This window comes from Eumetopias jubatus, unplaced genomic scaffold, assembly GCF_037043125.1.
Source record: "Eumetopias jubatus isolate StellerSeaLion01/CBP00866 unplaced genomic scaffold, mEumJub1_p1.0 scaffold_4, whole genome shotgun sequence".
Classification (NCBI taxonomy): Eukaryota; Metazoa; Chordata; class Mammalia; order Carnivora; family Otariidae; genus Eumetopias; species Eumetopias jubatus.
The window spans coordinates 45,520,439-45,547,397 of record NW_028274810.1 but is presented as its reverse complement, the minus strand read 5'-3'; the positions used below and the strand labels follow the sequence as shown (position 1 = coordinate 45,547,397).

The window sequence follows — 26,959 nt, the reverse complement described above, 5'->3', positions numbered from 1 at the left end:
CCCAAAGCAACGGAATACACATTCTTCTCTAGTGCCCATGGAACATTCTCCAGAATTGATCACATCCTAGGTCACAAATCAGGTCTCAACCGGTACCAAAAGATTGGGATTATTCCCTGCATATTTTCAGACCACAATGCTTTGAAACTAGAACTCAATCACAAGAGGAAAGTCGGAAAGAACTCAAATACATGGAGGCTAAAGAGCATCCTACTAAAGAATGAATGGGTCAACCAGGAAATAAGAATTTAAAAAATTCATAGAAACCAATGAAAATGAAAACACTACTGTTCAAAATCTTTGGAATACAGCAAAGGCAGTCCTGAGAGGAAAGTATATAGCAATACAAGCCTTTCTCAAGAAACAAGAAAGGTCTCAAATACAGAACCTAACCCTACACCTAAAGGAGCTGGAGAAAGAACAGCAAATAAAGCCTAAACCCAGCAGGAGAAGAGCAATCATAAAGATCAGAGCAGAAATCAATGAACTAGAAACCAAAAGAACAGTAGAACAGACCAACGAAACTAGGAGCTGGTTCTTTGAAAGAATGAACAAGATTGATAAACCCCTGGCCAGACTTATCAAAAAGAAAAGAGAAATGACTCGAATCAACAAAATCCTGAATGAAAGAGGAGAGATCACAACCAACACCAAAGAAATACAAACAATTCTAAGAACATATTATGAGCAACTCTATGCCAGCAAATTAGATACCCTGGAAGAAATGGGTGCATTCCTAGAGATGTATCAACTACCAAAATTGAACCAGGAAGAAATAGAAAACCTGAACAGACCTATAACCACTAAGGAAATTGAAGCAGTCATCAAAAATCTCCCAAGAAACAAAAGCCCAGGGCGAGATGGCTTCCCAGGGGAATTCTATCAGACATTTAAAGAAGAATTAATACCTATTCTCCTGAAACTATTCCAAAAAATAGATATGGAAGGAAAACTCCCAAACTCATTTTATGGGGCCAGCATTACTTTGATCCCAAAACCAGACAAAGACCCCATCGAAAAGGAGAATTACAGACCAGTATCCTTGATGAACATGGATGTAAAAATTCTCACCAAAATACTAGCCAATAGGATCCAACAGTATATTAAAAGGATTATTCACCACAACCAAGTGGGATTTATCCCTGGGCTGCAAGGCTGGTGGTTCAACATCTGCAAATCAATCAACGTGATACAATACATTAACAAAAGAAAGAACAAGAATCATATGATCCTCTCAATAGATGCAGAAAAAACATTTGACAAAGCAGAGCATCCTTTCTTGATCAAAACTCTTCAGAGTATAGGGATAGAGGGTACATACCTCAATATCATAAAAGCCATCTATGAAAAACCTACAGCGAATATCATTCTCAATGGGGAAAAACTGAGAGCTTTTCCCTTAAGGTCAGGAACGCGGCAGGGATGTCCACTATCACCACTGCTATTCGACATAGTATTAGAAGTCCTAGCCACAGCAATCAGACAACAAAAAGAAATCAAAGGCATCCAACTCGGCAAAGAGGAAGTCAAAGTCTCGCTCTTTCCAGATGATATGATACTTTATGTGGAAAACCCAAAAGACTCCACCCCAAAACTGCTAGAACTCATACAGGAATTCAGTAAAGTGGCAGGATATAAAATCAATGCACAGAAATCAGTGGCATTCCTATACACCAACAACAAGACAGAAGAGAGACAAATCCAGGAGTCGATCCCATTTACAATTGCACCCAAAACCATAAGATACCTAGGAATAAATTTAGCCAAAGAGGCAAAGGATCTGTACTCAGAAAACTATAAAATACTCATGAAAGAAATTGAAGAAGACACAAAGAAATGGAAAAACGTTCCATGCTCATGGATTGGAAGAACAAACATTGTGAAGATGTCAATGCTACCTAGAGCAATCTACACATTCAATGCAATCCCCATCACAATACCATCCACTTTTTTCAAAGAAATGGAAACAAATAATCCTAAAATTTGTATGGAACCAGAAGAGACCCCGAATAGCCAGAGGAATCTTGAAAAAGAAAAGCAAAGCTGGCGGCATCACAATTCCGGACTTCCAGCCCTATTACAAAGCTGTCATCATCAAGACAGTATGGTACTGGCACAAAAACAGACACATAGAACAATGGAACAGAATCGAGAGCCCAGAAATGGACCCTCAACTCTATGGTCAACTAATCTTTGACAAAGCAGGAAAGAATGTCCAATGGAAAAAAGACAATCTCTTCAACAAATGGTGTTGGGAAAATTGGACAGCCACATGCAGAAGAATGAAACTGGAACACTTCCTTATGCCACACACAAAAATAGACTCCAAATGGTTGAAAGACCTAAACGTGAGACAGGAGTCCATCAAAATCCTAAAGGAGAACACAGGTAGCAACCTCTTCGACCTCAGCCACAGCAACTTCTTCCTAGAAACATTGCCAAAGGCAAGGGAAGCAAGGGCAAAAATGAACTATTGGGATTTCATCAAGATAAAAAGCTTTTGCACAGCAAAAGAAACAGTCCACAAAACCAAAAGACAACTGACAGAATGGGAGAAAATATTTGCAAATGACATATCAGATAAAGGGCTAGGATCCAAAATCTATAAAGAACTTATCAAACTCAACACCCAAAGAACAAATAATCCAATCAAGAAATGGGCTGAAGACATGAACAGACATTTTTCCAAAGAAGACATCCAAATGGCCAACAGACACATGAAAAAGTGCTCAACATCGCTTGGCATCAGGGAAATCCAAATCAAAACCTCAATGAGATACCACCTCACACCAGTCAGAATGGCTAAAATTAAAAGTCAGGAAATGACAGATGTTGGCGGGGATGCGGAGAAAGGGGAACCCTCCTACACTGTTGGTGGGAATGCAAGCTGGTGCAACCACTCTGGAAAACAGTATGGAGGTTCCTCAAACAGTTGAAAATAGAGCTACCGTACCATTCAGCAATTGCACTACCTGGTATTTACCCCAAAGATACAAATGTAGGGATCCGAAGGGGTACGTGCACCCCAATGTGTATAGCAGCAATGTCCACAATAGCCAAACTGTGGAAAGAGCCAAGATGTCCATTGACAGCTGAATAGATAAAGAAGAAGTGGTATATATACACAATGGAATATTATGCAGCCATCAAAAGGAACGAGATCTTGCCATTTGCAAACGACGTGGATGGAACTGGAGGGTGTTATGCTGAGTGAAATAAGTCAATCAGAGAAAGACATGTATCATATGACCTCACTGATATGAGGAATTCTTAATCTCAGGAAACACACTGAGGGTTGCTGGATTGGTGGGGGGTGGGAGGCTTGGGGTGGCTGGGTGATAGACATTGGGGAAGGTATGTGCTCTGGTGAGCACTGTGAATTGTGCAAGACTGTTGAATCACAGACCTGTACCTCTGAAACAAATAATGCAACATATGTTAAGAAAAAAGAAAAAGAAGAAGATAGCAGGAGGGGAAGAATGAAGGGGAGTAAGTCGGACGGGGAGACGAACCATGAGAGACAATGGACTCTGAAAAACAAACTGAGGGTTCTAGAGGGGAGGAGGGTGGGGGGTTGGGTTAGCCTGGTGTTGGGTATTAAAGAGGGCACATTCTGCGTGGAGCACTGGGTGTTATGCACAAACAATGAATCATGGAACACTACATCAAGAAGTAATGATGTAATGTATGGTGATTAACATAACAATAAAAAATTAAAAAAAAAAAACTCACAATCCTGAATAAGAGAAATTTGAAGTTCAGTAAATGAATTTCTTCCCCCAAAGTCACTCAGTAGGCTTAATAGCAGAACTGATATTTGAACCTAAGTGCTCTGATTCCCAGTCCTATATTCTTTCCACATTCCACCCACACTCTTTAACCAACTTTCATCACCTTCGAGACACCAGACACTCAAATTGATGTTTGCATTTGTTTCTTTGACTATACAGGGGGTGTGGGTAACATTTACAACTGTTGTTTCCATCATCATAGAGTTAAGTAGAACTACACACAAATCAAAACCAAACTCCTGCCCAAAAAAATCAAAAACCAAAAAAACAAAGCATACTAAATTCTTTAGGAACAAAATGTTCTGCTGTATTGGGTAAGTGCAGAATACAAAGTATCCACAACTTGTTGGATAGCTTATAGACTTCTTTAGAATACTAATCATCTGTCATTTCCATGCTGCACGCAAAGTCTGGGTAGCGGTTGGTAAGCATGAACAAAATCACCCAGTATCTTTGGTTTTGCTTCAGCTGGTAGATTCCTGAGTAACCTAGTCACATAAAGCCAACATCATGAAATATGGATGTTGTTGAACTATTTAGTCACATATCACATTTTCTCTTAACACATTCTCATTAGATGTTCTAAACACCATGGAGGCAATTCATGCTTCAGCTTAGCTCCTCCTTCAGCTCCCATAGGTCCTGTCCACCACCACCCCCACTCCCCCACCCTTTTTGTCTCCTTCCTTTGGTCCTGTTTTCTCTTTCCTCTCTGTGTTCAGACTTTTCTCCTTGGTCACTATTTTTTGTGCTTTGTTATACTTACTTTCTTTTAACTTATAGACTTCACTATTTTAACACTCATCCTCTTTGCTTCCATTAAAAACAATATTCAAAACAAATGTTCCCAAATTAATGCAACAGATGAGAAATTCAGTCCATACTTTCCAATTTAACTTTTCTTAAATCACTCTGTGTGGCAACTTCAAAGCATGTGTGGAGGACAGTAAATGAATTTTGAAGCCAACTAGTTGTGGATTCTAATCATAACTCTGACACTTTTACCAAATGGGTGGCCTTAGGAAAATTATTTTAAGCTTCTCAGCCTTAAATACTTAGGTGTAAGATGAAATATTAATATCACCATATAAGGCTACAGTGGAGAGTAAATGAGATGAGGAATTCAAAGTACCTAGCTGTGTTACCTTAGGGAAGTTACTGAACCTTGCTGCAATTCCATTTATATTCAAAATGATATAATAATTATATCTACTTCATGGGGTTGTGTGATATTGTTAACCATAATTGGTTAACCCACATTGCTTAGAACCATGCCGAGTACATGGTGTGTATAAGTGTTAATTATTATTATTACCTAATGCCTAATACCATGACTAGCAAAGAAGATCTCCTATAGGTAATACTTTCTACAAATGGGATACTAACAAACTTGTTTTTGGATTACTGACTTGTCAAAAGTGGATAAGGGCTCAATGCATAGAAAGCATAACTGGACAGATGTAGAACATACTAGAAAAACAGAATCAATAGGACATGGTGACTGATTTTATGGAGGGGTTAAAGAACAGGGAGGAATCAAGGAAGATTCCCTGGTCCTTATTTGGGTAACTGGATTCATGGTGATAGCCTGCACTTTGGTCAGGAAGAAGTGCTCAGGATTAGATAGTTCAAGGACTAAAGAGTCTATGGCATTGAGCAGCACAGATGTTCATGTTGGAAAAAGGATTTATTGGAGTGGAAGGAAAAAAAGATGAGACTAGTGGATTGAAGAGGAGCTGGTCAGTAAAGAAGTAGAAGAAGTGAGTGTAAGAAAAGCCTTCAAGAACATTGACTATGAAGGGGAGGAGAACAACAGAATGTTGCCCAGAGGATTACTGTGAAAAAAGCAGGATGTTGTATCAGTAGCTATACTGATTATTCACAATCATGATGTTCCTTGAGCTGCTATAATTTGCCAAGTCCTAGAGAGCAAAGGATAAAAAACTCACTTAAGAATAGTTTTGCTCTATCTGGGGAAATAGATATGTGGAAAAAGAAAAAAAAATAACAGAGTGTGAACCAAGTACCAAATGTATGGAACTGAAAATTGTGTTATTGGCATTTAGTCTCAGATTTATTGGTGTGTGCTAGAATATTTGGCTAAGATTTCAAAAAGGAGGCAAGATTTCAACTTGTTCTTGAAGCAAGGCTAAGATTTAGGAGGTCAGGAAAAGCATGGGGGAAGTGAGTAAATGGGGTGAATAGAGCTTCAGACTTATGCATGGCAGTCAGTGATTAGAGGGGTAGAGTGAGAAGTGTTTATTTAGCTCATTTCCTTATCTTTACTGGAAAGGTGGGTTTGTTCTAAAGCTTTTTCTGTGTCCTGCATAATATCTAGCAGTGTGGTGGATGCCAAATAAATATTACCCAGATATTTGTTGGGTAAATGCTGATTATATAGGTAGCTGACAGATAAGAATTTGCCTGGAGTAAGAATAAAATGGGAAAATTAAGGTATTAAGTCTCAGAGAATTTATTCAGAGTCACAAATTTGGACCTTTATTAGGAAACATGAAACAACAATTTGACCTGAGTAAATACAGAATTCATTCTATGGAATTTAGGAAAAGTTACAGCTGAATATAATCTCCCCATAAAATGCCCCCCATTGTTCCCAGTTTTTCTTGCCATTTATTCCTCCAGTATCAGGAAGAAATTTTAATTCAATAAGAGTTTATTGATCACCGATTATTTCCCTGGTTCATGGGTCTTACTCCTATGGAATTTATAATCTTATTGGAGACAAGCACTGCGAAAGCCTGGCTAAGAAGAAATCACTGAACAGGATGTTGAAAAATGGGGATATTTATTTAGAGGAAATTGGAAGTGGATTCAAACTTGGAGAAGACAGGATGAACAAAGGGGAGGCAGGAGCTGAGGGTATTGTGGGGACAGTCACAGAGCATTGACAAAGGGTTAGAACTAGAGTAGCCCTAAACCGTCATGGTTGTTAACTTATATTTCTGTGACTAATATTTCTATCCCACGGGGATAGACTATCTAGTGTCTTGAAAAAAACCTACAGCTCCTCTTCTCAGCAACTGAAGAGAAGCTGAATGGTTCAGTGAGTTTTTAAAAAATAGACCCGTTCGTTTCTTTTGAATTTTCAAAGCGTCCTTGATGGAAGGCATGTGGGACTAAGTACATTTTTAACCTGGCCTTTTGCACAAATATGGGCATTTAGTCTCCCTGTGCTAAGAAGAGATAAAGATACCACCGTAAAAGCCATAGCTTCAGATTAGTTCAATAGGTAAACGGTTCCTTTCCTGAGTTACCTACAAATCCCTGCCTCCCAAAGGGCTGCAAACACATTCCCCTGAAACCATGCTTTTTATTTTTTTTAATTTTTTATTGTTATGTTAGTCACCATACATTACATCATTAGTTTTTGATGTAGTGTTCCATGATTCATTGTTTGTGCATAATACCCAGTGCTCCATGCAGAACGTGCCCTCTTTAATACCCATCACCGGGCTAACCCATCCTCCCACCTACCTCCCCTCTAGAACCCTCAGTTTGCTTTTCAGAGTCCATCGTCTCTCATGGTTCGTCTCCCCCTTTGATTTCCCCCCCTTCATTCTTCCCCTCCTGCTAGCTTCTTCTTCTTTTTTTTTTCTTAACATGTATTGCATTATTTGTTTCAGAGATACAGATCTGTGATTCAACAGTCTTGCACAATTCACAGCGTTCACTATAGCACATACCCTCCCCAATGTCTATCACCCAGCCACCCCAAATGGAAGGAAAACTTCCAAACTCGTTTTATGAGGCCACCATTACCTTGATCCCAAAACCAAAGACCCCATCAAAAAGGAGAATTACAGACCAATAACCTTGATAAACATGGATGCAAAAATTCTCACCAAAAAACTAGCCAGTAGGATCCAATAGTACATTAAAAGGATTATTCACCACAGCCAAGTGGGATTTATCCCTGGGCTGCAAGTTTGGTTCAACATCCGCAAATCAATCAACGTGATACAATGCATTAACAAAAGAAAGAACAAGAACCATATGTCCTCTCAATAGATGCAGAAAAAGCATTTGACAAAGTACAGCATCCTTTCTTGATCAAAACTCTTCAGAGTGTAGGGATAGGGGATACATACCTCAATATCATAAAAGCCATCTATGAAAAACCTACAGCGAATATCATTCTCAATGAGGAAAAACTGAGAGCTTTCCCCTAAGGTCAGGAACACGGCAGGAATGTCCACTATCACTACTGCTATTCAACATAGTATTAGAAGTCCTAGCCTCAGCATCAGACAACAAAAAGAAATAAAAGGCATCCAGATTGGCAAAGAAGTCAAACTCTCATTGTTTGCAGATGATATGATACTTTAGGTGGAAAACCCAAAAGACTCCACCCCAAAGCCATACTTTTTAAACACTCATTGGTGGCTCAGGTTAGAAGGAGACACTCCCTTAGAGGTCGAGCCCTGCAGGAGCATAGCCTCTTCTTGTCAGAGATAGAGCCGCCTCGCCTGCTCTCGCGGAGTTGCCCAGGTCCGAAGCTGCTCTACTTAAGTCACGAAACCTTCTTTGCTGATAAAGCCCAGCTCTCCTCTCAACTGTTATTTTTAAGCTCAGCCCTCCACTGCTCAACACATGTACACCTACTTCAGGGTCTTTAAACAGGAAACTTGGCACACAAAATATCAATTGTGCCTGCCACGCCAAACTCAAAAGATTTTTGTTCTCTTACGTGTTTTTATATATTTGTGTTCTTAATCTCTCCTCTCTCTGGCCTTGTTTCTTTGTCCCCATTAGCATCCAGGATTTAATTTTATCCTGCAGAGATAAAGGGTTAAAACAGACCTTATGTGTTTGACTGTTTATGTTCAGAAGGCACGTTGCCAAAGAAATCAGTTTTGGATCTGGATTCTTAAACATGGGTAGGAAGAGTCCTAGCACACTTTTCGGTAGGAGTCATTGGGGCCCTTAGCATCTATATAACACACTTAACAAAGGCTGGAGACATGCTTAGATCCTCAGAGATCAGGGAAAAGAAGTAGGTGAGGCAGGAAAAATAACAATTAGTCAGGGGCTCAATCAGGTAACCTTGGCAAAAAAACAGTAACAACAACAACAAAAAAGCTCTTCAAATTCTTCCTTTATAGAGTTCAGATTTTGCAGTTTGCATACCTAAGATGCCTCATCATCATACGATTATACCCTGGACATAAGCAAAACTGTAGCCATACCTAGAAACAGCAATTATACTTGCTTGTTGATTCTAGGACACTAACTCGTAGAAACCTCACAATCAATAGCCTGAGTGTGTGTCGTTCGATTTATTCAGTCACTATCACTCTTCCACTTGCATTTCATGGTGTTGAGCAAATAATAAGTGAAGAGTATGGTGTTTTCTTCACCTTACTCTCAATAAATGGGTTTAACCACAATACAAATCTTATAATCCATCTCTTCAATCCCACTGGCAATGGGACAAATCCAATAGCTTTAGAGGTAAGCCTTCAAATACACTTCTACTGACAGAGTGAAGTTTGTTTTAGAAAAAGTCAAGGTTCTACAATCCTTTGCATTCATTGGAGTGTTCTGTTTCCATGGTTTCCGAGAGTTCACTGAAATTAGGCTTTCAGTGTTTAGAAGTTAATGATATGGGGCTTTGGTAAATTCCTTCTCTTACCTATATTATGTTCAAGATCTGTATATTGCTATTCCTGAATGAGTTTGGGGATCTATTTTGCTGTCAATGTGGGTTTTCCCTGACATGCTTTTCTTAAGAACCAATGGTAGATACAAGCTATCTTAAATCAGTATGTATGAAGCCAAATAGGGTTGCTTTCTGGTAGCATGAAAAATAAAATTACAGTTTTCATTTTTAGTGAAGAACTAGCTTCACAGGGATTAATAGGGAAACCTAGGCTTGGGATTCTCTGGCCGTTGTCAAGGAGGGGTACCCTGATGAAATAAAATCCAAAAAAAATAGAGTTCCAGTGGCCTCACTTTTCCGGCAGAAACAACAACAACAAAATCTTCTGATTATGGCAAGAGCCCTGGAACAGTTTATGTTGGGCCCAAAGGTACAAAGATGTCCAGAATATTAGGTGGAGGCTTTATTAGGCTATGAAGCAAAGTACCTGATTTCCTATGTAACCCTACAATTGTTAACCAGGTTTCTGTGTGCAGCCCAAATTGTGAGGGGCCTTCAAGTGGTTGCCGAGGGTACAATCACCACACAACGTACATAATAAGGAAATATCAACAAATATCTCTGAACCTAAATGTGTTGTCTCCATTGCCTGAGGCTCAAACACAGGATCCCCAGCAGTCACCCCTCATGAAGATACTGAGTTTTTATTTGCTTTTGTTCCCTATGATGTAAGAAGCAGAGATAGAAAGATAAAATCAGAGGAAGAAAAATGTTAAAAAAAAAAAAAGAGCACGCGAGAATACATCTGTGACCGCAAGGAGATGATCTACATGACTTGGAAGTATTTTTTTAGGAAAGGGCACAGAGCTCCAAAGTGAGGAGAGTTGAGCTGTGCTGCATTTCAAGGATCTAGGAAGCACTTTATACTTGAAACAAACTGGAAGCAGATGAGGGTACGGGGGTTACATATTGAGAGGTACAGAGCCACATTTAGTTTGGTAGTGGCAAAGGTTGAGAAAGGGTTTTTAAGGGGAGCTTAATAGTAGAGAACAGTGTATTGCCTCGGCTGAAAGTCAAGAAGGTGGTAACTCCCCAGAGGGAGGTCTGGAGCCGAAAAAGAATTCTGGGCCATCAAGTAGTACCACCAGCAAAATGTGGCAGCTGGCAGATCCGGGACTCCTCAGCATCAGGTTTGAATGATTGCTTGTCAGGCAGATCTGTTTGTAAACTAATGACTTTCACAGTGTGATGAGATTCAAAATGAAGCCTAATTGCTTCCACTGATTTAACCCTTGGAATGCTTCCAGGCATGCCAATAGCCATGTGTCTTTAATCATGTAAGTTAATCACCTTCAGGCATTTATCAGAAAACAGTGGCTTATAGCAAGTCTGGGGAGCATTGCTGTTGCGTTATTCGGTTTACACTTCTGAGGCTGTCATCTCTTCAAATAGGACACTGAGAGGTTGGCCATGGTGCCCTTAAACTAGTGTTTGTTAGTAGCAACTGACACAAACAATTACATGGCTCTATAATTCAGAAAAAAATGAATTATTATTTATGTTTCTTTTTTAAGTGACTTAAAAAAAGTCTTAATGGTAGCAGAGTGAGAGTAGCAAGTCACCTTGAACCTTCTAAGGCCATCATGAACTTCAGTCTGGCTCTGGAAGAAAGTCAGAATTGGAAAATGGTCTAATAATCAGGCCAGTCTGATTAATAGTGACAATTAGTATTGGACTATAGTGCATAACCAACTGATTATGAATCATTTGAGCACTTTAGGTAAATTTTCAATATAGGCAATTAAAATGAAAAGACTCATGATGCTTACATAATGACTTCATTAAATTAACTCAGTTCTGAGGTTGGAGTAAAAAAAAAATGTCATAAAGAAAAAGAACCAGCAGAATTTAACTTCCACTCACTTTTGTTTAAAAGAAAACTGGAGAAAATACTTAAAAGATATAAATACACACACACACACACACACACACACACACACACACACACACCCCACATTGAAAACAGCTTATTCATTTCTGAAAGTGAACTGTGTTACTCTGGAAGAAAGAACTGAAGGTCCGAGCATGGACTGTGTTCACATTGGATGAAGTAAATCTTGCCTTCAGTTTTATTTTGTATTCTGCTAAGTGCATGCATTGTTAGGGTTAAAAGAACTTTATTGTGGAGTCATCTGTAAGGGACAGACATTTCAAAGAGATAAATAGTTCTGTTACGTAAACAATTGACCCAAATCACGATAAAAGACAAAGCTGGAGGCAACTCCAAACACTGTGGTATCAATGCGGTCAGGAGAACAAAGATTCCTTTAGGTGAAATGCGGTCATTCAATCAGAGCAGCAATAGTTTTATAGAATTGGACAATGGGAGGGGCGCCTGGGTGGCTCAGTTGGTTAAGCGACTGCCTTCGGCTCAGGTCATGATTCTGGAGTCCCAGGATCGAGTCCCGCATCAGGCTCCCTGCTCAGTGGGGAGCCTGCTTCTCCCTCTGACTTCCCCCCCTCATGTGCTCTCTCTCTCTCATTCTCTCTCAAATAAATAAATAAAATCTTAAAAAAAAAAAAGAATTAGACAATGGGAATGGAAGGAGAAGAGACTATTTGGGCTAAGAATAAGTTGAAATACTCCATAGTGAAGTCAGTTTCTCCTGTGGGTTTTGATCCAGAAAGTCACATTGCTTCCAAGACTCATCACTTGATACCTACCAAGTACACGGCTTTATCATTTACAAAGGGCATTGTTTGTAAGTTGTACAAACACTCTGTAAGCTAGGTCCTCCATGTATTAATAACAACCAATACCTATTTAGCAGTTCAGAATTTACAAAATTCCATGTATGATTTTTTTTTTAAGACTGTGTTTATTTATTTGAGAGAGAGTGAGCCAGAGAGAGAAGGAGCTGGGGGGGAGGGAGAAGCAGACTCCCCGCTGAGCAGGGTGCCCAACATGCAGCTCCATCCCAGACTCCAGGGTCATGACCTGAGCAGAAGGCAGACGTGTAACTGACTGAACCAACCAGGTGCCCCTCTGTGTATGATCTCTTAACGTTCTTCATTCCTCTCAAAAGTTTTAAAGATGAGAAAGGAAGATTCAAAAAGTTAAAATTATTATTTGTCCAAATTTATGGGACTACTAACAGCAAAAACCAGGTGTTCTGACTCCGGGTCCTTTTCCTACACACTACCTTCTCTTCAACCTATTTCTTAAGATCTTCTCTTCTATTTTAACGATCTTTTCCAGAATTAATTCTCACAGTCACTATATTCTTTTCTAGGTCTCTGACAGTAAAAGCTACTTTACATTCTAGCTTATGTATGATAATGTCTCTTCCTGTCAGTTTGCATTTCATTCCCAATCAGATTGTCATCTCTTTGAAAGCAGGCACTGTGGTTTCTACCTCAGAATGAGGCCTTCACAGCAGGGAGGGTAAACCTGTGCAGATAACCACTGCCATTCCAGCATACCGTTTCTCCTGTAATGCATGATCACCAAAGACGGCAATAAAGCCCTTTGAGCTACTGATGCTGCAAGGTTGACCTTGGCATACTCATCAGCTAAGCTACTTGCTTTGGAGCTTGAGCCTCACTCAACACAACTAAATTACAAGTCCGCAAATAGTGCGGACTATTAAAACCACACTCATTTGGATGAAAACAACATGTTAAATCCAGAAAAGACAAAAATTACTATAAAAATGAAGGGCTTGTTGATGTTTATCTCTTGAACTTTCTTGTATGGCTACAAAACCTACTGCTATCTGGAGAGCATTCCTCAGCAGCATGTCACCCTTAAAGATGTTTCCACACAGCAAATGTGTGTGTGTGTGTACTGCTTATGTGTACATGTGTGTATATTACAACATCTGTTCACCATTGCCCTCCTTCCTTCCTCTGTAACCTAACTCTTCTCATCTCCTGCCCCTTATTTCTCAATCCCTTCCCCCCAGATGGTAGGACTTGTGCTAAAGTGCTAGTTCAATCAATTACTGACAGGTTTGTTCGTCTATCAAATTCAAATCCAAAGGGCCTGACTCACAGGGCTATTTCCACCAAATGTTATATCCATGAAGATGCTCTGTAAAGCGTCATGTGTAACAGAAAACTGCCTCCCCCCAGAATTTTATATAAAAGCAGACAGATAAAAATGAACCTCCTGGGTGGTCTCCTAAGGAAGAAAAAGTCTTAGAATTCCCATCACCTTGTTTCCATTCACTCTTCTGATCCTGATGACACTCTTTGTGTTCCTAGCTGGATTCCCAGGTCAGATTGCAAGTTTCCTGTTCGCAGGGACTGTGCTTCGTTCATCTACATATGACCTATTTAACCAAACCCAGAAGGGAAGAAGGTTAGTGTTTGCCTGCTGTGTCTTTGTGGATCAGAGGTGTATTAGATTTATTTCCATGTAGCTTGTTGACTTCATTCTCATTACCTTATAGTCATACATTGAACACAGAACTTTTTAGCACTAGCTGGCTGGTCTTCCTTCACTCAAGCAGATTTTCTGGAATTTCTGTCTAGACATCAAGCTGGAAGAGTCCTGGCTCCTCAGGGCCTATCTGGGTGATGTGGAAGTCAGCTTCTAAAAAGGGCAAATTCTGGAGCCTGAGAATTGAATGCTGCCTCCACCTCTTACTAGCTGTGATACTGGCCATCTTATGCAACCACTGTGATCCTCAGTTATCCATCCATAGGGTGCATAGGCTAATACCAACCATATAGTGGATCCATGAGGAGTGGAAAAATCAGTGCTTGCCCAAAGGAGGCTCTCATCCAGTATTTACTCCCTTTTTTCTTGACTGCTACCCTCGCTGTTACTGCCCCACAATTTTCACTACTCTCATTCCTCTCAAAACTTGCCATTCAGAACAAATCTCAGTAATAAACTCTTGAAGTTATCACTAATAATAATTGTACCACTTCTGTTGTCTTAACTGACTTCAGCTCTAAGCTCATCCCCTTCCCTAGGTATCCTCAACCCCGATGCTGATGACTCTCTGACCCACCACAAGGGCCACCACAAAGCCTTAGTGCTGTCACTGATTAGCACAGCTTCTCTCAGCTTCACCCCTGCCTATCTCTATTTATTTCACTCCAGATAGGAACTATCACTCAGCACTAACTAAAAAATGAATGGCTGAATCTTAGAGGTAGTTCTAAAAATTAGTTTCCATTGTTACTGAGTGGTTAGAGAAGGAGTGGACAAATCCAAAAGACTACTTTGAAGTAAATAGAAAATTTCATTTTGTTCCAGCCCTTCCTGAAGTTCTGCAGTATTATTTTCATAGCATCCTTTTTGACATTTGGTTCCATTTGCTGCTCTGAACTCAGATAGCCTTGTGTTCCTAAAGTGTCACTTCATCCTTTGTTTCGTGTAATTTGCTATTGTTTGTTAAGAACACAAGAGTTAATGTTCATTTTTTTTTTGAGACTTTATTTAGTTATTTGAGAGAGAGAATGAGAGAGAGAGCATGAGATGGGGGAGGGTCAGAGGGAGAAGCAGACTCCCCGCTGAGCAGGGAGACCGATGCGGGACTCGATCCCGGGACCCTGGGATCATGACCTAAGCCGAAGGCAGTCGCTTAACCAACTGAGCCACCCAGGCGCCCGAGTTCATGTTCATTTTAGTTTGATAAACATAATAGTTTTTTGTCTAGTGAGTCCAATCTTGCCAAGCAAAACACTGACTTTGAAGTTTCTCAGCCTCCCACTTCAGCCACTACCCTTTTCATAGGATTTGGGACACTTGGGTGGCTCAGTCAGTTAAGCCTCTTCCTTTGAATCAGGTCATGATCCCAGGGTTCTGGGATCGAGCCCGGCATCAGGTTCCTTGCTCAGCGGGAAGCCTGCTTCTCCCTCTGCCTGTCGTTCCCCCTTCTTGTGCTCTCTCTCTGTCTCTTTCTCTCTGACAAATAAAATCTTAAGAAAAAAGCATAGGGTTTTTAGTAAGACAATCCCTTCTAATTGGATATGTTATTGCCTTGTGCTTAGGAACTCCAAACTAGAAAACTTGAAGTGTGATGAAGGATGATCCTTGGCTTTCTGTTCCCTTTAGTCTCTATATCTAAGCTATCCCAAGACCTAGACACTTGTTTTCAGATGTTTTGATGGATTAATCCTATCTTGTTTATTTTCCCCTCTTTCTACTTTTGGCCTTCTGTACCCAGGGCCTAAAATTATTCTTGAATACTAATCTTTCTGCTTTCAGAGCATCGCCCTTATGCATAAAAATGTGCTATCTCCATGCATCAGGCCTAGAATTCCCTTCCCGGCTTTCATCTTTCCTTGTAATAATCCAACACCACCTTCACTCAGTTTTCCTCCATTATTCTGCAGCATGTACTCCAATTAGGAAGTATATTCTTCCTATAATTCCTGATAGAAACTATAGGCGTCCCTAGCTCTTGACCTTTCTAAGATCATCCCCCAACTTAGACTTCTTTTCTCCCTTCATCTTCTGCCCCATTTCCTCCTGACTACATCGGCTCACAAACTCTTTGCCTATCTTGTTCACCACTATATTCCAGTATATAGAGAATTTCTTGGTATATGACCAGCATTCAGCCAAATTGTATTTATAGACTTACAGACTTTCCCTCCAGTCCCACTTCAAAAATAATTTCCTTTTTTAACCTACACAATTTTCTTTGAATTCTTACATAACCCACATTCATCTTTATTTTTATCAGCTGATTTTAAGTTCCTTGAAGATGAAATTCATAACTTGCCTCACTTTGCATCTCTCAGAGTATCTTGATAATGTGAGGAAAGTAAATGTCATGCTTGTGGGGATAGGTCCATAACCTAACACAAGAATAATTCATAAAATGCATTTCTCACCTACTGTTTGCCAGTCCCTGTTCTAAGTTCTGAAAGAATGGCCTTCGTGAACTAGAGTCTATGTCTTCACTGTTACTAGTTACCTATGTAATCTCCATTGATACATGAAGTTCTCTGAGCTTTGGACTCTTCTAGGTACTAAGAGGGTTATGCTAAGTTAGTTCTAATGTCCCTTCCAATTGTAGGATTCTGTGAATTCTAAATATTTATCAGTAGATTGATGAGTGGTATTCAAAAAATACTCATGACTATTTTCTATTTCTTTTATGTGTTCAACAAATGTTTATTGAATGCTTCTATGTAATGCATGTGCTAAAAACAGCAGAGGTACAGCAGTGAGCATAATCCATGCATCCTGAGATATCCTGCTTCTCATACCGTGATGTACTGGGTGCCCAATTTCTTTGATAAAAGGGTAAAATTTTGCTAAACGCTCCACCCCAATTCCAGCTAGCTGCTATAACATCGTTCTGAATAATATAAAATATTTACTTTGGAAGAAATTTTCTAAATATTCCATATAGATGTAACTTATCTGAGGGCTTCTCAAGATCCATGATTTTAAGCTATTGCCTGGATGACTACTATTATGGAAAAAGTGAAGGTTTAGTAGTTCTGGGAGGCTTTCCCCATATTGAACTAGAGCAGCAGATCCATTTACAAATCTGTTTTACATGTTGAGATTATACTCCTAAAAATATTTTTTTAATAACCACTGTTCTAGGTAACCAATTGGAATTAAAATAAAATAACAGACAGGATACTATACATAGAAATGTATGATGATTGGGGAATCCATGCTCAGTATGTGTTTTAATGATATCTCTAAAATGTAACACCCATTATCCCTTGATAGACCAAGGGATTGTGGTATTGAAACTCCCATAAATCCTACAAAGAACCTAGTGGTACAAAACTAGATGCATTTTTCTTGTTGTACTTGAACTTCCAGAGAGCTCCTGATGCTATCAAGTTCTTTATCATGACAGTCATCTCATCACATGTAGCAACTGATAAATTTGTAGTTAAAGAGAGGATTTGGGGATTTTGTTTTGACATCCTTGATTACTTCTACACTGGGTTTTTCCAAGCACAGTGACTTTAAACATAGTCTAGATTTTTGGTAGTTGAAAAGAGGATTAAGTCTATATCACAGAAATAAAAGTCACTAATGATACTAAGGAAGTTCAAAAATAACTTAGTAAATAAAGCTCCAGTCAGCAACAAAAAAGCACTTATGCAAAGGATTCAATATCTTATTCAGGACTTATTCAGGACTAGAAAATAATAGTGTTTTCCTTATATTGATCACGAAGCAAAACAATTAACGATAGAGCCAATAAAATAAATATAGTATAGCCTATGGACACTAAAAGAAATCCAGTGGAGGATCTCCTAATACTGAAATGACTCATTTACAAGCCAAATGTGAAATGAGCATGAAGAAAGGCATTCAGTAAGAAGCACTCAAAGACAATCTTGAATCATGATATGCTTGTCCCTAAGATATCCCACAACTCATTTCACCAACATGTGGGAGGAACGACCTCTTTTGGGGCTTTCCCAGTCTTGATTTACTTTTTGAAAAGGAAGGACATTGTTAATCTAGCTTGAATTATGGTCTGGAAAGATTTTGATGACCTTTATACCTTTTCTTCCCTAAGAACTTAAAAAGTGGTTTTGCTAGTGTCAGTCTTAAAAAACACTCTTGTTGGGAGCCTGGGTGGCTCAGTTGGTTAAGCAACTGCTTTCGGCCCAGGTCATGATCCTGGAGTCCCGGGATCGAGTCCCACATCAGGCTCCCTGCTCGGCGGGGAGTCTGCTTCTCCCTCTGACCCTCTTCCCTCTCGTGCTCTCTATCTCTCATTCTCTCTCTCTCAAATAAATAAATAAAATCTTTGAAAAAAAAAAAAACACTCTTCTTCCTGGAATTGTAGCTAGAAGATACTGGCCAAGACATTTTCCACAAAGAGTCCTTTTACGGTGTTCACGTCGGGCTCTGACTTGAACTGTCCTTATACCTCGGGTTCCAGCAAGCTGGTTCCCTTGCTCTGACTCTCATATGCTCAGAGATGCGTTTGACACTGTTACAATTGTATTAGCAACTGAACCTCAAGTATTTGAAAAACTGATCTTCAGCTAATGGGACTTTTTGACAAGTTTAGAAGATCTACACAAAGTTGGATACTTTGTATACTTTGAAAGTTAGATATAAAATGATTTTGTAAATATTCCTTTTGAATTAGCAAAATTCAGAAAATCAGACTCACTAACCTAAGATCTCTGGTCATCTTTTGCAGCTTCTTTATCCTGTGGGTAAACAAATATCATCCTTTTCCTTAAGGCACTGGATTCAGTAATAGTAAAGTTTACTCAAAGTTGTTTTTTGTTTTGTTTTTTTTTTTATAGTCATAATATTCTTCTCTGTGAGGATGGGCATGCTGTGGTGGCAGATTTTGGAGGTGAGATTTCCATGAATAATATCCCGAATGACATCAGTCTCTTTCTTCATTCCTAGTTGGTCCCTCATATTGTATGACGAATCTGAAAATGGATTTCACACTGACAGCTATACTTTTCTAAGTCGTTCAAATTTCAGTGACCCTGAATCTTAAAAGTATATCATTTATTTTCAGTTTTTCATCTTTGATATCCCCAGCTAAAAGAAAGGAAGTGAACATTTAAATAAGATAGAGGTTTCTTGGGGTTTCAAAATTATAGCTGTGATTTTGACCTTATTTTTAAAGATATTTCCTTTGACATGAATTCGTTTTCTCCTTCCCTCAGAATCAAGATTTCTACAGTCTCTGGACGAAGACAACATGACAAAACAACCTGGGGTTTGCTGCTGCTTGTGTTCCCTATAATTATGAAACAATTAAAATGTGTAAACTCAGCATGAGGTGAAGTGAGATGAGAACAGCTTTAACTGGAAGCATTGTAATTGTCCCAGAGGCAGGATACTGTGTTGTTTTTATTTGCACTAAGCCCTCAAAAGAACTCTTTCAAGGCTCTACCAGAAAAATAGATTAGATATATATTTGGAAAAGGCAATGGGCAAAATGATACAGAATTTGTTTCAAATATAACTAAAAAAAGTACATGGCAGGCATGGTTAATTGGCTTTCGGTTTTAGATCTTCTTATGAAGTAGTGGAGCGAACATTTAATCGATAACTAACTATAGAATTTGTAGTTAGCCAGCATCTATTAACAACTTTTCTTCTACTTTAGCATTATAAGGCAATATGTCACATAACCAAGCATCAATGTTTAAGTAAAATAGAAGTTATAATGTCTGAAGCAAGAATAATTGTACTCAAAACGTCTGCTATTAAATTCATTACCTGCTCTCTCCTTTGCTCCCCCCACACCCCCAAAAAGTAACTTCTCTTTCTAGACTACCTATGTTATTTAATTACCCAAGTTTGAGGTAATTTTCCATTCCTTCCTTCCCTGCTTCCACTGACTTTACTCACTTTTTCTGTCTGTTTGCATGCTTGTTTTAAGTTCAACCCAACCTCTCATTTTCCACTTCAGTTCAGGTCTTCATCATCTCTTTTCTGAACTAGAAGTAGGATTCTAACTCCAGTATTCTCTTCCAACTCATTCTTTGCAGCGTCAGCCAAATATTGGGTTCTGACAATTCACCTCCTCCTGTAAACCATCAAAGATACCAACTACCCAGGGAGCCTGGGTGGCTCAGTCTGTTAAGCATTCAACTCCTGATTTCACCTCAGGTCCTCATCTCAGGGTCCCGGAATCGAGCCCCGTGTCGTGCTCAGTGCTCAGTGAGGAGTCTGCTTAGATACCTTCTCTCCTTCTTCCTCTGCCCCTCCCCCCACGCACATGCATGCTCTCTCTCTCTTTCTCTCTCTCTCACACACACATAAATAAATCTTAAAAAAAAAAAAAAAAAAAAAGATATCCACTTACCCACAGGCCCAAATCCAAATTCATTGCCTGGCAGCCTCCTCTCCTCCCCAGTCTGGCTCAGGAACCCTCCGTGTCCTCTTCCCCCACAGCAACTTCTCTCAAGTCCCCTGTAGCCCAGCACACAAGCCTCCTGGTCATTCCCCAAACATGCTTTCACCTTCATATCCCTGTGACTCTGCTGGTGTGGTTTTCTCTGCCTGGATAGCCCTCTACTCCACCCCACCTAAAAGGAGTCTACTCATCTTGCAAGACCCAGGAAATTTTATCAATTTTAAGTGCCTTTCCTTGCATAATGTCCCCCCTGCTGCCTCCTCCCCATGCACTTTTCTGTCTGGGCTTCTGTGCATTTTGTACTGCTAATTTAAACTCTTATTCATTCAGTCTACAAACATTTATTGAGGGCCTACCATGTATCAGGCATTGTGCAAGGGGCCAGGAATGCAACATGTGAAGAAGAGCTTAGTCCTTAATTTCAAGGAGCTCATTTTCCAATGGGGAAAACATGGTAATAAGCAGATAGATTGAAAGCAGTGTGGAAATTCAGTGGTAAATAAGGTGTGACAAAGCATCATGGGAGCTCAGGTGGGATGAATGGGCATAAATTAGGTGGAGGGAAAACAGAAAGGAGCGGCCGGTAGAATGAACAACAGTGTGAGCCAAGTCACAGGGGAGAATGAGAAATATCAGACTTCCTAAGGGAACTTCAGATAGATTGGCATTGTTGGCATGCACTGTGTGAGAAAGAGAGAGTGAAAGATGCATTAGAGCGGAAGGCAGGAACCACATCATGGACCATGTTGTATTGTAAGCAGGATTATTCATGCTGGTTTCCCCAGTTAGATTTCACTTATCCATCTAACAAATATTTATGGACTACTTACTAGATGCCAGACATTCTTCTAGGAACTGGGGATGTTACAGTGACCAAATTATTTTTCTTATTCCTATGGAGCTAATATTCTTCTAGAAGGAGTTAGACACTGAACAAATTAACAAAATATATATTGGTGGTGATAAGTGTTATGAAGAACAAACAAAGCACAGCATATGAATGGAGAGTGGTAGGGGTGCCATTTAGATAGGGCAAGAGGGAAAGATAACATCTGATGAGAGACCTGACCAGCAGTCATCCACACAGGGAAAAGAGAAATACAGAGGGAACGTTAGGTGCAAAGGCCCTGAGGCAGGAAAATTCTCTGTGTGTTTAAGGACAGAATGACTGGAGTAGAGTAAGCAAAAGGAGAAGGGTAAGATATGAGGTAAGGGAGGTAGGAAGAATGAGTTCTCTTTTTGACAGGACATGCAGACCTGGGACATAGAGATAGCTAAATCAGTGGCTCTCAATCCTGGCTGCATATTGGAATCACTTCAGAAACTTTTTTAGAAAGTATGCCACTTGAATCTAACGCCCAGAAATTCTGATTTCATTGGCCTGGGGTTGATCTTGGGTACCCGTATCTATTACGTTTCCCCGGGTGACTCTAAAACACATCCAGACTGGCTAGATAAACTTTTGTTGGAAGAAATTGAATTGAATGTCACCAACAGCAAGTAATTCTTTTATTCTAGCAGTGTAGTCTTTAAGCACAACACTACTCTAGATTTATTTTGAAGGCTATTTTGTTTCTTACTAGTTAAGGGGCCTTGTGTAAGTTGGCTAATTACTCTATTACTCCCCTGTGGAAAAATGGGCACATCATATGCCTACTTCCACTTACGCAATGTTGTGACACAATGCATAATCTGCTACATAAGTGGAGACTATTTGGAATGTAAAAGCTGATGTGGAAGAATTGCATATAAGCACCATAATCAGAACAGAGATATTCTTGGAATGCTGTAATTATGCATGATTTCAAAATAAGATAGACACTTCAAAAGAATTATCAGCAGACAGCTCTGCATAGAATTTCAGGAAGAACAATAAAAGAATACTGGTTTCCTTCAGTGGAAATACAAAGAAAGAAGGTGTTTGGTGAAGTTCATTGATAAGGTTATGGATCCATGGGATTTTAGAGCTGGAAGGGCCTGCCTCCTCTGTTTGCCCTTGAGGAATCTGAGGTCCAGGAAGCATATGAGATTTCTCTAGATCTGCCCAAACAGGCAATGGTAGAGCTAGAACTGCAATTTCCATCTCCTAACTCAAAACCTACTGCTCTTTCCCCTAAACCACAAATAAATCAAAATTATGCATTTGCATCCCAGAATGGAAACTTATATTTAAAACCAAAAAATACATAACTGCAAGTGAAAAGAATGTAAATAATGCCATCAAAACATGAATATAAAACTTTGTACAGAGAAGATTATAACGTTTTATAGACTTTGTTCCCGGAATATTTATTGCCCAAACCGCATTCAGAAATAACACAACTGGGCAAACAAAGGAGGTGTGACAGATGTGATCCTGCCAGTAAGATATCTGCTTCATAGGAATATTCTGGGCACTCCCCTACGGTCCTTTCTCTTCTCAGTCATGAAGGCATTATTTAGGGGTCTGATTTAGTGACTTCCTAAATTACAACCTGAAGACCTAAAGGAGGGAAGGTGCCTCCCACAGTGTGTGATTCACCCCCAGGGAGGCATAGAGCTCTTGGGTGAATTGTGATTGGCTATTCAGAAGCTTCTATGGCTTCTAGGGGTAAGGTGCTTAGAAGTAAACTGAAAATGCTGCTACTGTGATCATCACTTTATAAGATGCAGGGTTACTTGATGATTAATATTGTTGCAATATTTTGGGAAGAATTGTGAATCTCATGATCTTCCAATGATTTAAAAAATGCCCTTTGTAAAAATGAGCAACAAGAGTAAACCTGCTATTTATGTATAAACACACCATTTTATTGCACAGTATAGGGCAATCGATGTTATTTTATGTATATATCTTTTGAGAACAACTGTGAGAACACTTAAATCCTTACTAAGAAAAACACTGTTCTACAATGGAATAACTAAACACTTGGTAAATGACTTGTGGATGTTTCTGGACATGCAGAACCTCCGCTGGATGGCTCCTGAGGTGTTCACGCAGTGCACACGCTACACCATCAAAGCTGACGTCTTCAGCTACGCTCTGTGTCTGTGGGAACTTCTCACTGGTGAAATTCCATTCGCTCATCTCAAGCCAGGTAAGACATCCTGCAAAGTCTCTCTGTTTTCCAGAGTTCTGTGCATTTTCATGACTTCAAGAAACACTTTTTTCCAAAAAATTATTACTCTCGGTGGGTGGGCAAGGTGAGAATTAAGTAAACAATTTCAATTTGGGTTTTTTTTGTTTTAAAAGATTTTATTTATTTATTTGAGAAAGAGAGGTAATGAGAGAGAAAGGGCACAGCAGTGGGGAGAAGGATAAGCAGGCTCCCCGCTGAGCCAGGAGCCTGAAGCAGGATTCGATCCTGGGACCCCGAGACCATGACCTGAACAAAAGGCAGCCGTTTAACCAACTGAGCCACCCAGGCGCCCCTCAGTGTCTTTTAAAGCGTGTGCCAAATCCAGAAAACTTAATGATCTGTGTGATTTTGAGACACAGGCACACACAAGCATTGGTATATTTTTATTAAAGTTTAAGGCTTTGGTTTATCTGTGGTTAATAAAACAACAAATGACTACGGTCACATGGCAGGTGGGTGCAAATAACGTGGACATTGTAATACTTATTTTTTGAGATTAGATTCTAGATGCTCCTTTTTAGTGTGTATATAAGGGTGAGCTGAAAGTAGCAACACATAAAAATAACCTATCAGGACTGTTTTCTGCTTGTCTCACATTATAGAAAAGAATTGCTTTTCCTAATAATTTTGTATTACATAAATGGATACCTTCCAAAAATGGGGCTTTGTGAGTGAGCCTAATTTTTGGTGATAATATACATTATACTCTGTGTACATGTAGACTGTAGAGATATGGAATTTAACCACATGAAAAATATACACATACTTGAGGTTTAAGGTAAATTTTATTTGCTTCTGTCTTTTCATTTTGAGTTGCTTTTATGTCTTGTCATTCTATTTACTTACTTGTATTCACCATTAGACTGGAAATTTGCCCCCACCAATCACTCATCTGATTTATGTAATTATAGGTTTGCCTTTTCCAGAATGTCCTATAAATGCAATCATGTTGTTGATTTTCAGAAATTCATTCTTTTTTTGTTCCTGAGTAATATTCCATTTTGGGATGTATCTCACTTTAATTATGCATTCACGAGTTGATGATTATTTGAATTATTCTCACTTTGGGACTACTATGAATAAGATGGTTAAGACCATTCTGTTCTTTGTGTGGATGGTTTCATTACTGTTGAATAAACATGTAAGAGATGACTACTAGATCTTATGATAAGAGTTTTTCTAAGGTGTTTTTACCATTATGGATTCCCACCAGCAATGGATTAGAATTCCAGTTGCTACACATCCTTGACAGGACTTTTTTGTTGCCTGTTTTAAATAAAATATTAGCCATTTAAGTAGGTATGTAATGGTATATCATTGTAGTATTATTTTATATTTCTCTAACAACTAATGATGTTGATAATCTTTTCACATGTTTATGTGTGTTCATACCTCTTTCTTTGGTGAAGTGTTTGTTCAGATTGCCTTATTATCTCCTTGTAAGAGTTCTTAGATTCTAGGTAGAAGTCTTTCATCTGCTATGCATTTTGAAAGTATTTTTCTCTAGCCTGTGGCTTGCCTTTTCATAGTCTTAGCAATGTCTTGAAAGAAGTTTTTAAATTCAATGAAGTCTATCTTATCAAACTTTTAAATCACATTTTTTGGTATCCTTCCTAAAATATGGTTGCATCAATAAGGCTACAAAAATTTCCTCCTATGTTTTCTTATAGAACTCTTAGAGGTTTAGGTTTTATATTTATAAAATCTGCTTGTGTTCTCTTTTTCTAACGGCACAGGTATGAGTTTTTGTTATTCTTTTGTTAATTTATTTGTTTTTTGGGCACCTGAGTGGCTCAGTCAGTTAAGCATCTGCCTTCAGCTCAGGTTGTGATCCCATGATCCCATGATCCCAGGGTCCCAGGATCAATGGGGAGCCTGCTTCTCCCTCTCTCTCTCTACAGTTCCCCCTGCTTGTGCTCCCTCTCTCTCTCTCTCCTTCCCTTTCTCATATAAATAAAATCTTTTAAAAAATTCTTCATAAAAAATTTGTTTTTTAATATGGATGTTTAATTTTCCAGCATGATTTGTTGAAAAAACTTTCCTTTCTCCATTAAATTATTTTGTTACTATTGTCAAAAATCAATTGACAGTATATGTGTATTTATTTTTGGGCTCTGTTCCATTGATATATGTCTACCCTTACACTAATACCATATTATATTGAAAGGTTACAGTTAAATCTTGAAATCAGGTTATATGAATCCTCCAATTATGTTCTTCTTTATAAAAATTGCTTTGGCTCTTCTCGGCTTTTTGCTTTTCTATATAAATTTTAGACTCAGCTTGTTTATTTCTACCAAAAAAAAAAAGCCCACTGGAATTTTGGGTAGATTACATTGAGTTTATGGATCAGTTTGCGAAGAACTGCCAACTTAAGCATACTGAATCTTCCAATCAGTTCACATGGTATAGCTCTCCCTTCAGTTATGTCTTCTTTAATTTCTGTCATCTGTGTGTTTGGTAGTTTTTAGCATACAAACCTTGCACATTTTTTTACACTTATCTCTATGCATTTTGTGTTTGATACTATTATACATGTTATTTTTTAAAATTTCAATGTCCAGTGGTTCTTTGTTAGAGGAAAGATACAGTTAATTTTTTTATTATGTTATGTTAATCACCATATATAGTTAATTTTTAAATATCAACCTGGTACTCTACAAATTTGCTAAATGTACTTATCCATCCAAGTAGCTTTTTTCTACATTCTTTGAGATTTTCCACATAGATGATTTTGTGGTCTGTAAATAAAGAAAACTTTCTTTCTTTTCAATCTGTATGTCTTTTTATATCTTTTTCTTGCCTTCTTGCACAAGCAAAGACTGTGATAAACAACAATGAACAAAAAACAGAAGGGATGAGATATATACCTCAAGGACCTATACATAGGTCCTTCTCCAAATTTCACCCACCACTATGCTAGTCAAATCTGCCATCTTTATCACTGTAACTATTGCAATAGCCATTTGACTTCTTTCCCTTCATTCTGCCCCACTTCCTCTCCACTCCTCAGAGAGCTACTGGAATGGTATTTTTAAAACATAAAACCAATTATGCCACTATTGCTTAAAATCGTCCAATGGCTTCCCGTGTTCTTAGGACTAAATCTCAAAGTTATTAACATGCCCTGCACAACTCTACGTGTTTCTGTATCTTGACCTTGCTCACATCATTTTACGTCACGTGCTCCAGACACTGGAGCCATCTTTTGCTTCCCATTCCCAGTGTGTCCCATTTCTTCTGGCCTTTTACTAACTTTTCCTCTGGAAATGTAGTTGGTGAATGACATGGTAGTTATGACTGAACTTAGTAAACTGAAAACTCTCTGCAGCTGTAAGATGAGAGATGATGGTGAAGTGTAACACAAGGTCAAGACCCCCTAGGATGCTACGCTTTTACGGCACTCATTCTCCATAAAGCCCATATAAAAACTCCAGTCATCCTTGACTCTTCTCTTTCCTTCTTTTGCTCATTCCTCCTGTCCTTCCTTTCTTGTTGTTCTCACTCATTTCCTTATTTTCTGTCCTACTTTCTAAATATCTCCTGAATCTTTCCACTTCTCTCCCTCTGCACTGTATCTTAAATGGT

At 39.0% G+C, this 26,959-nt stretch overlaps 1 protein-coding gene across 1 annotated transcript in view; it reads left to right on the top strand.

Annotated features, from left to right (window-relative positions):
- TNNI3K (TNNI3 interacting kinase) overlaps window positions 1–26,959 on the top strand; it is a 314,577-nt gene that overhangs the window by 200,419 nt on the left and 87,199 nt on the right. Inside the window, exons 18-20 of the mRNA XM_028102541.2 lie at window positions 18,676–18,728; window positions 19,054–19,106; window positions 23,197–23,329. Coding sequence (XP_027958342.1) covers window positions 18,676–18,728; window positions 19,054–19,106; window positions 23,197–23,329 — 239 coding nt within the window. The remainder of the gene's footprint in view (window positions 1–18,675; window positions 18,729–19,053; window positions 19,107–23,196; window positions 23,330–26,959) is intronic.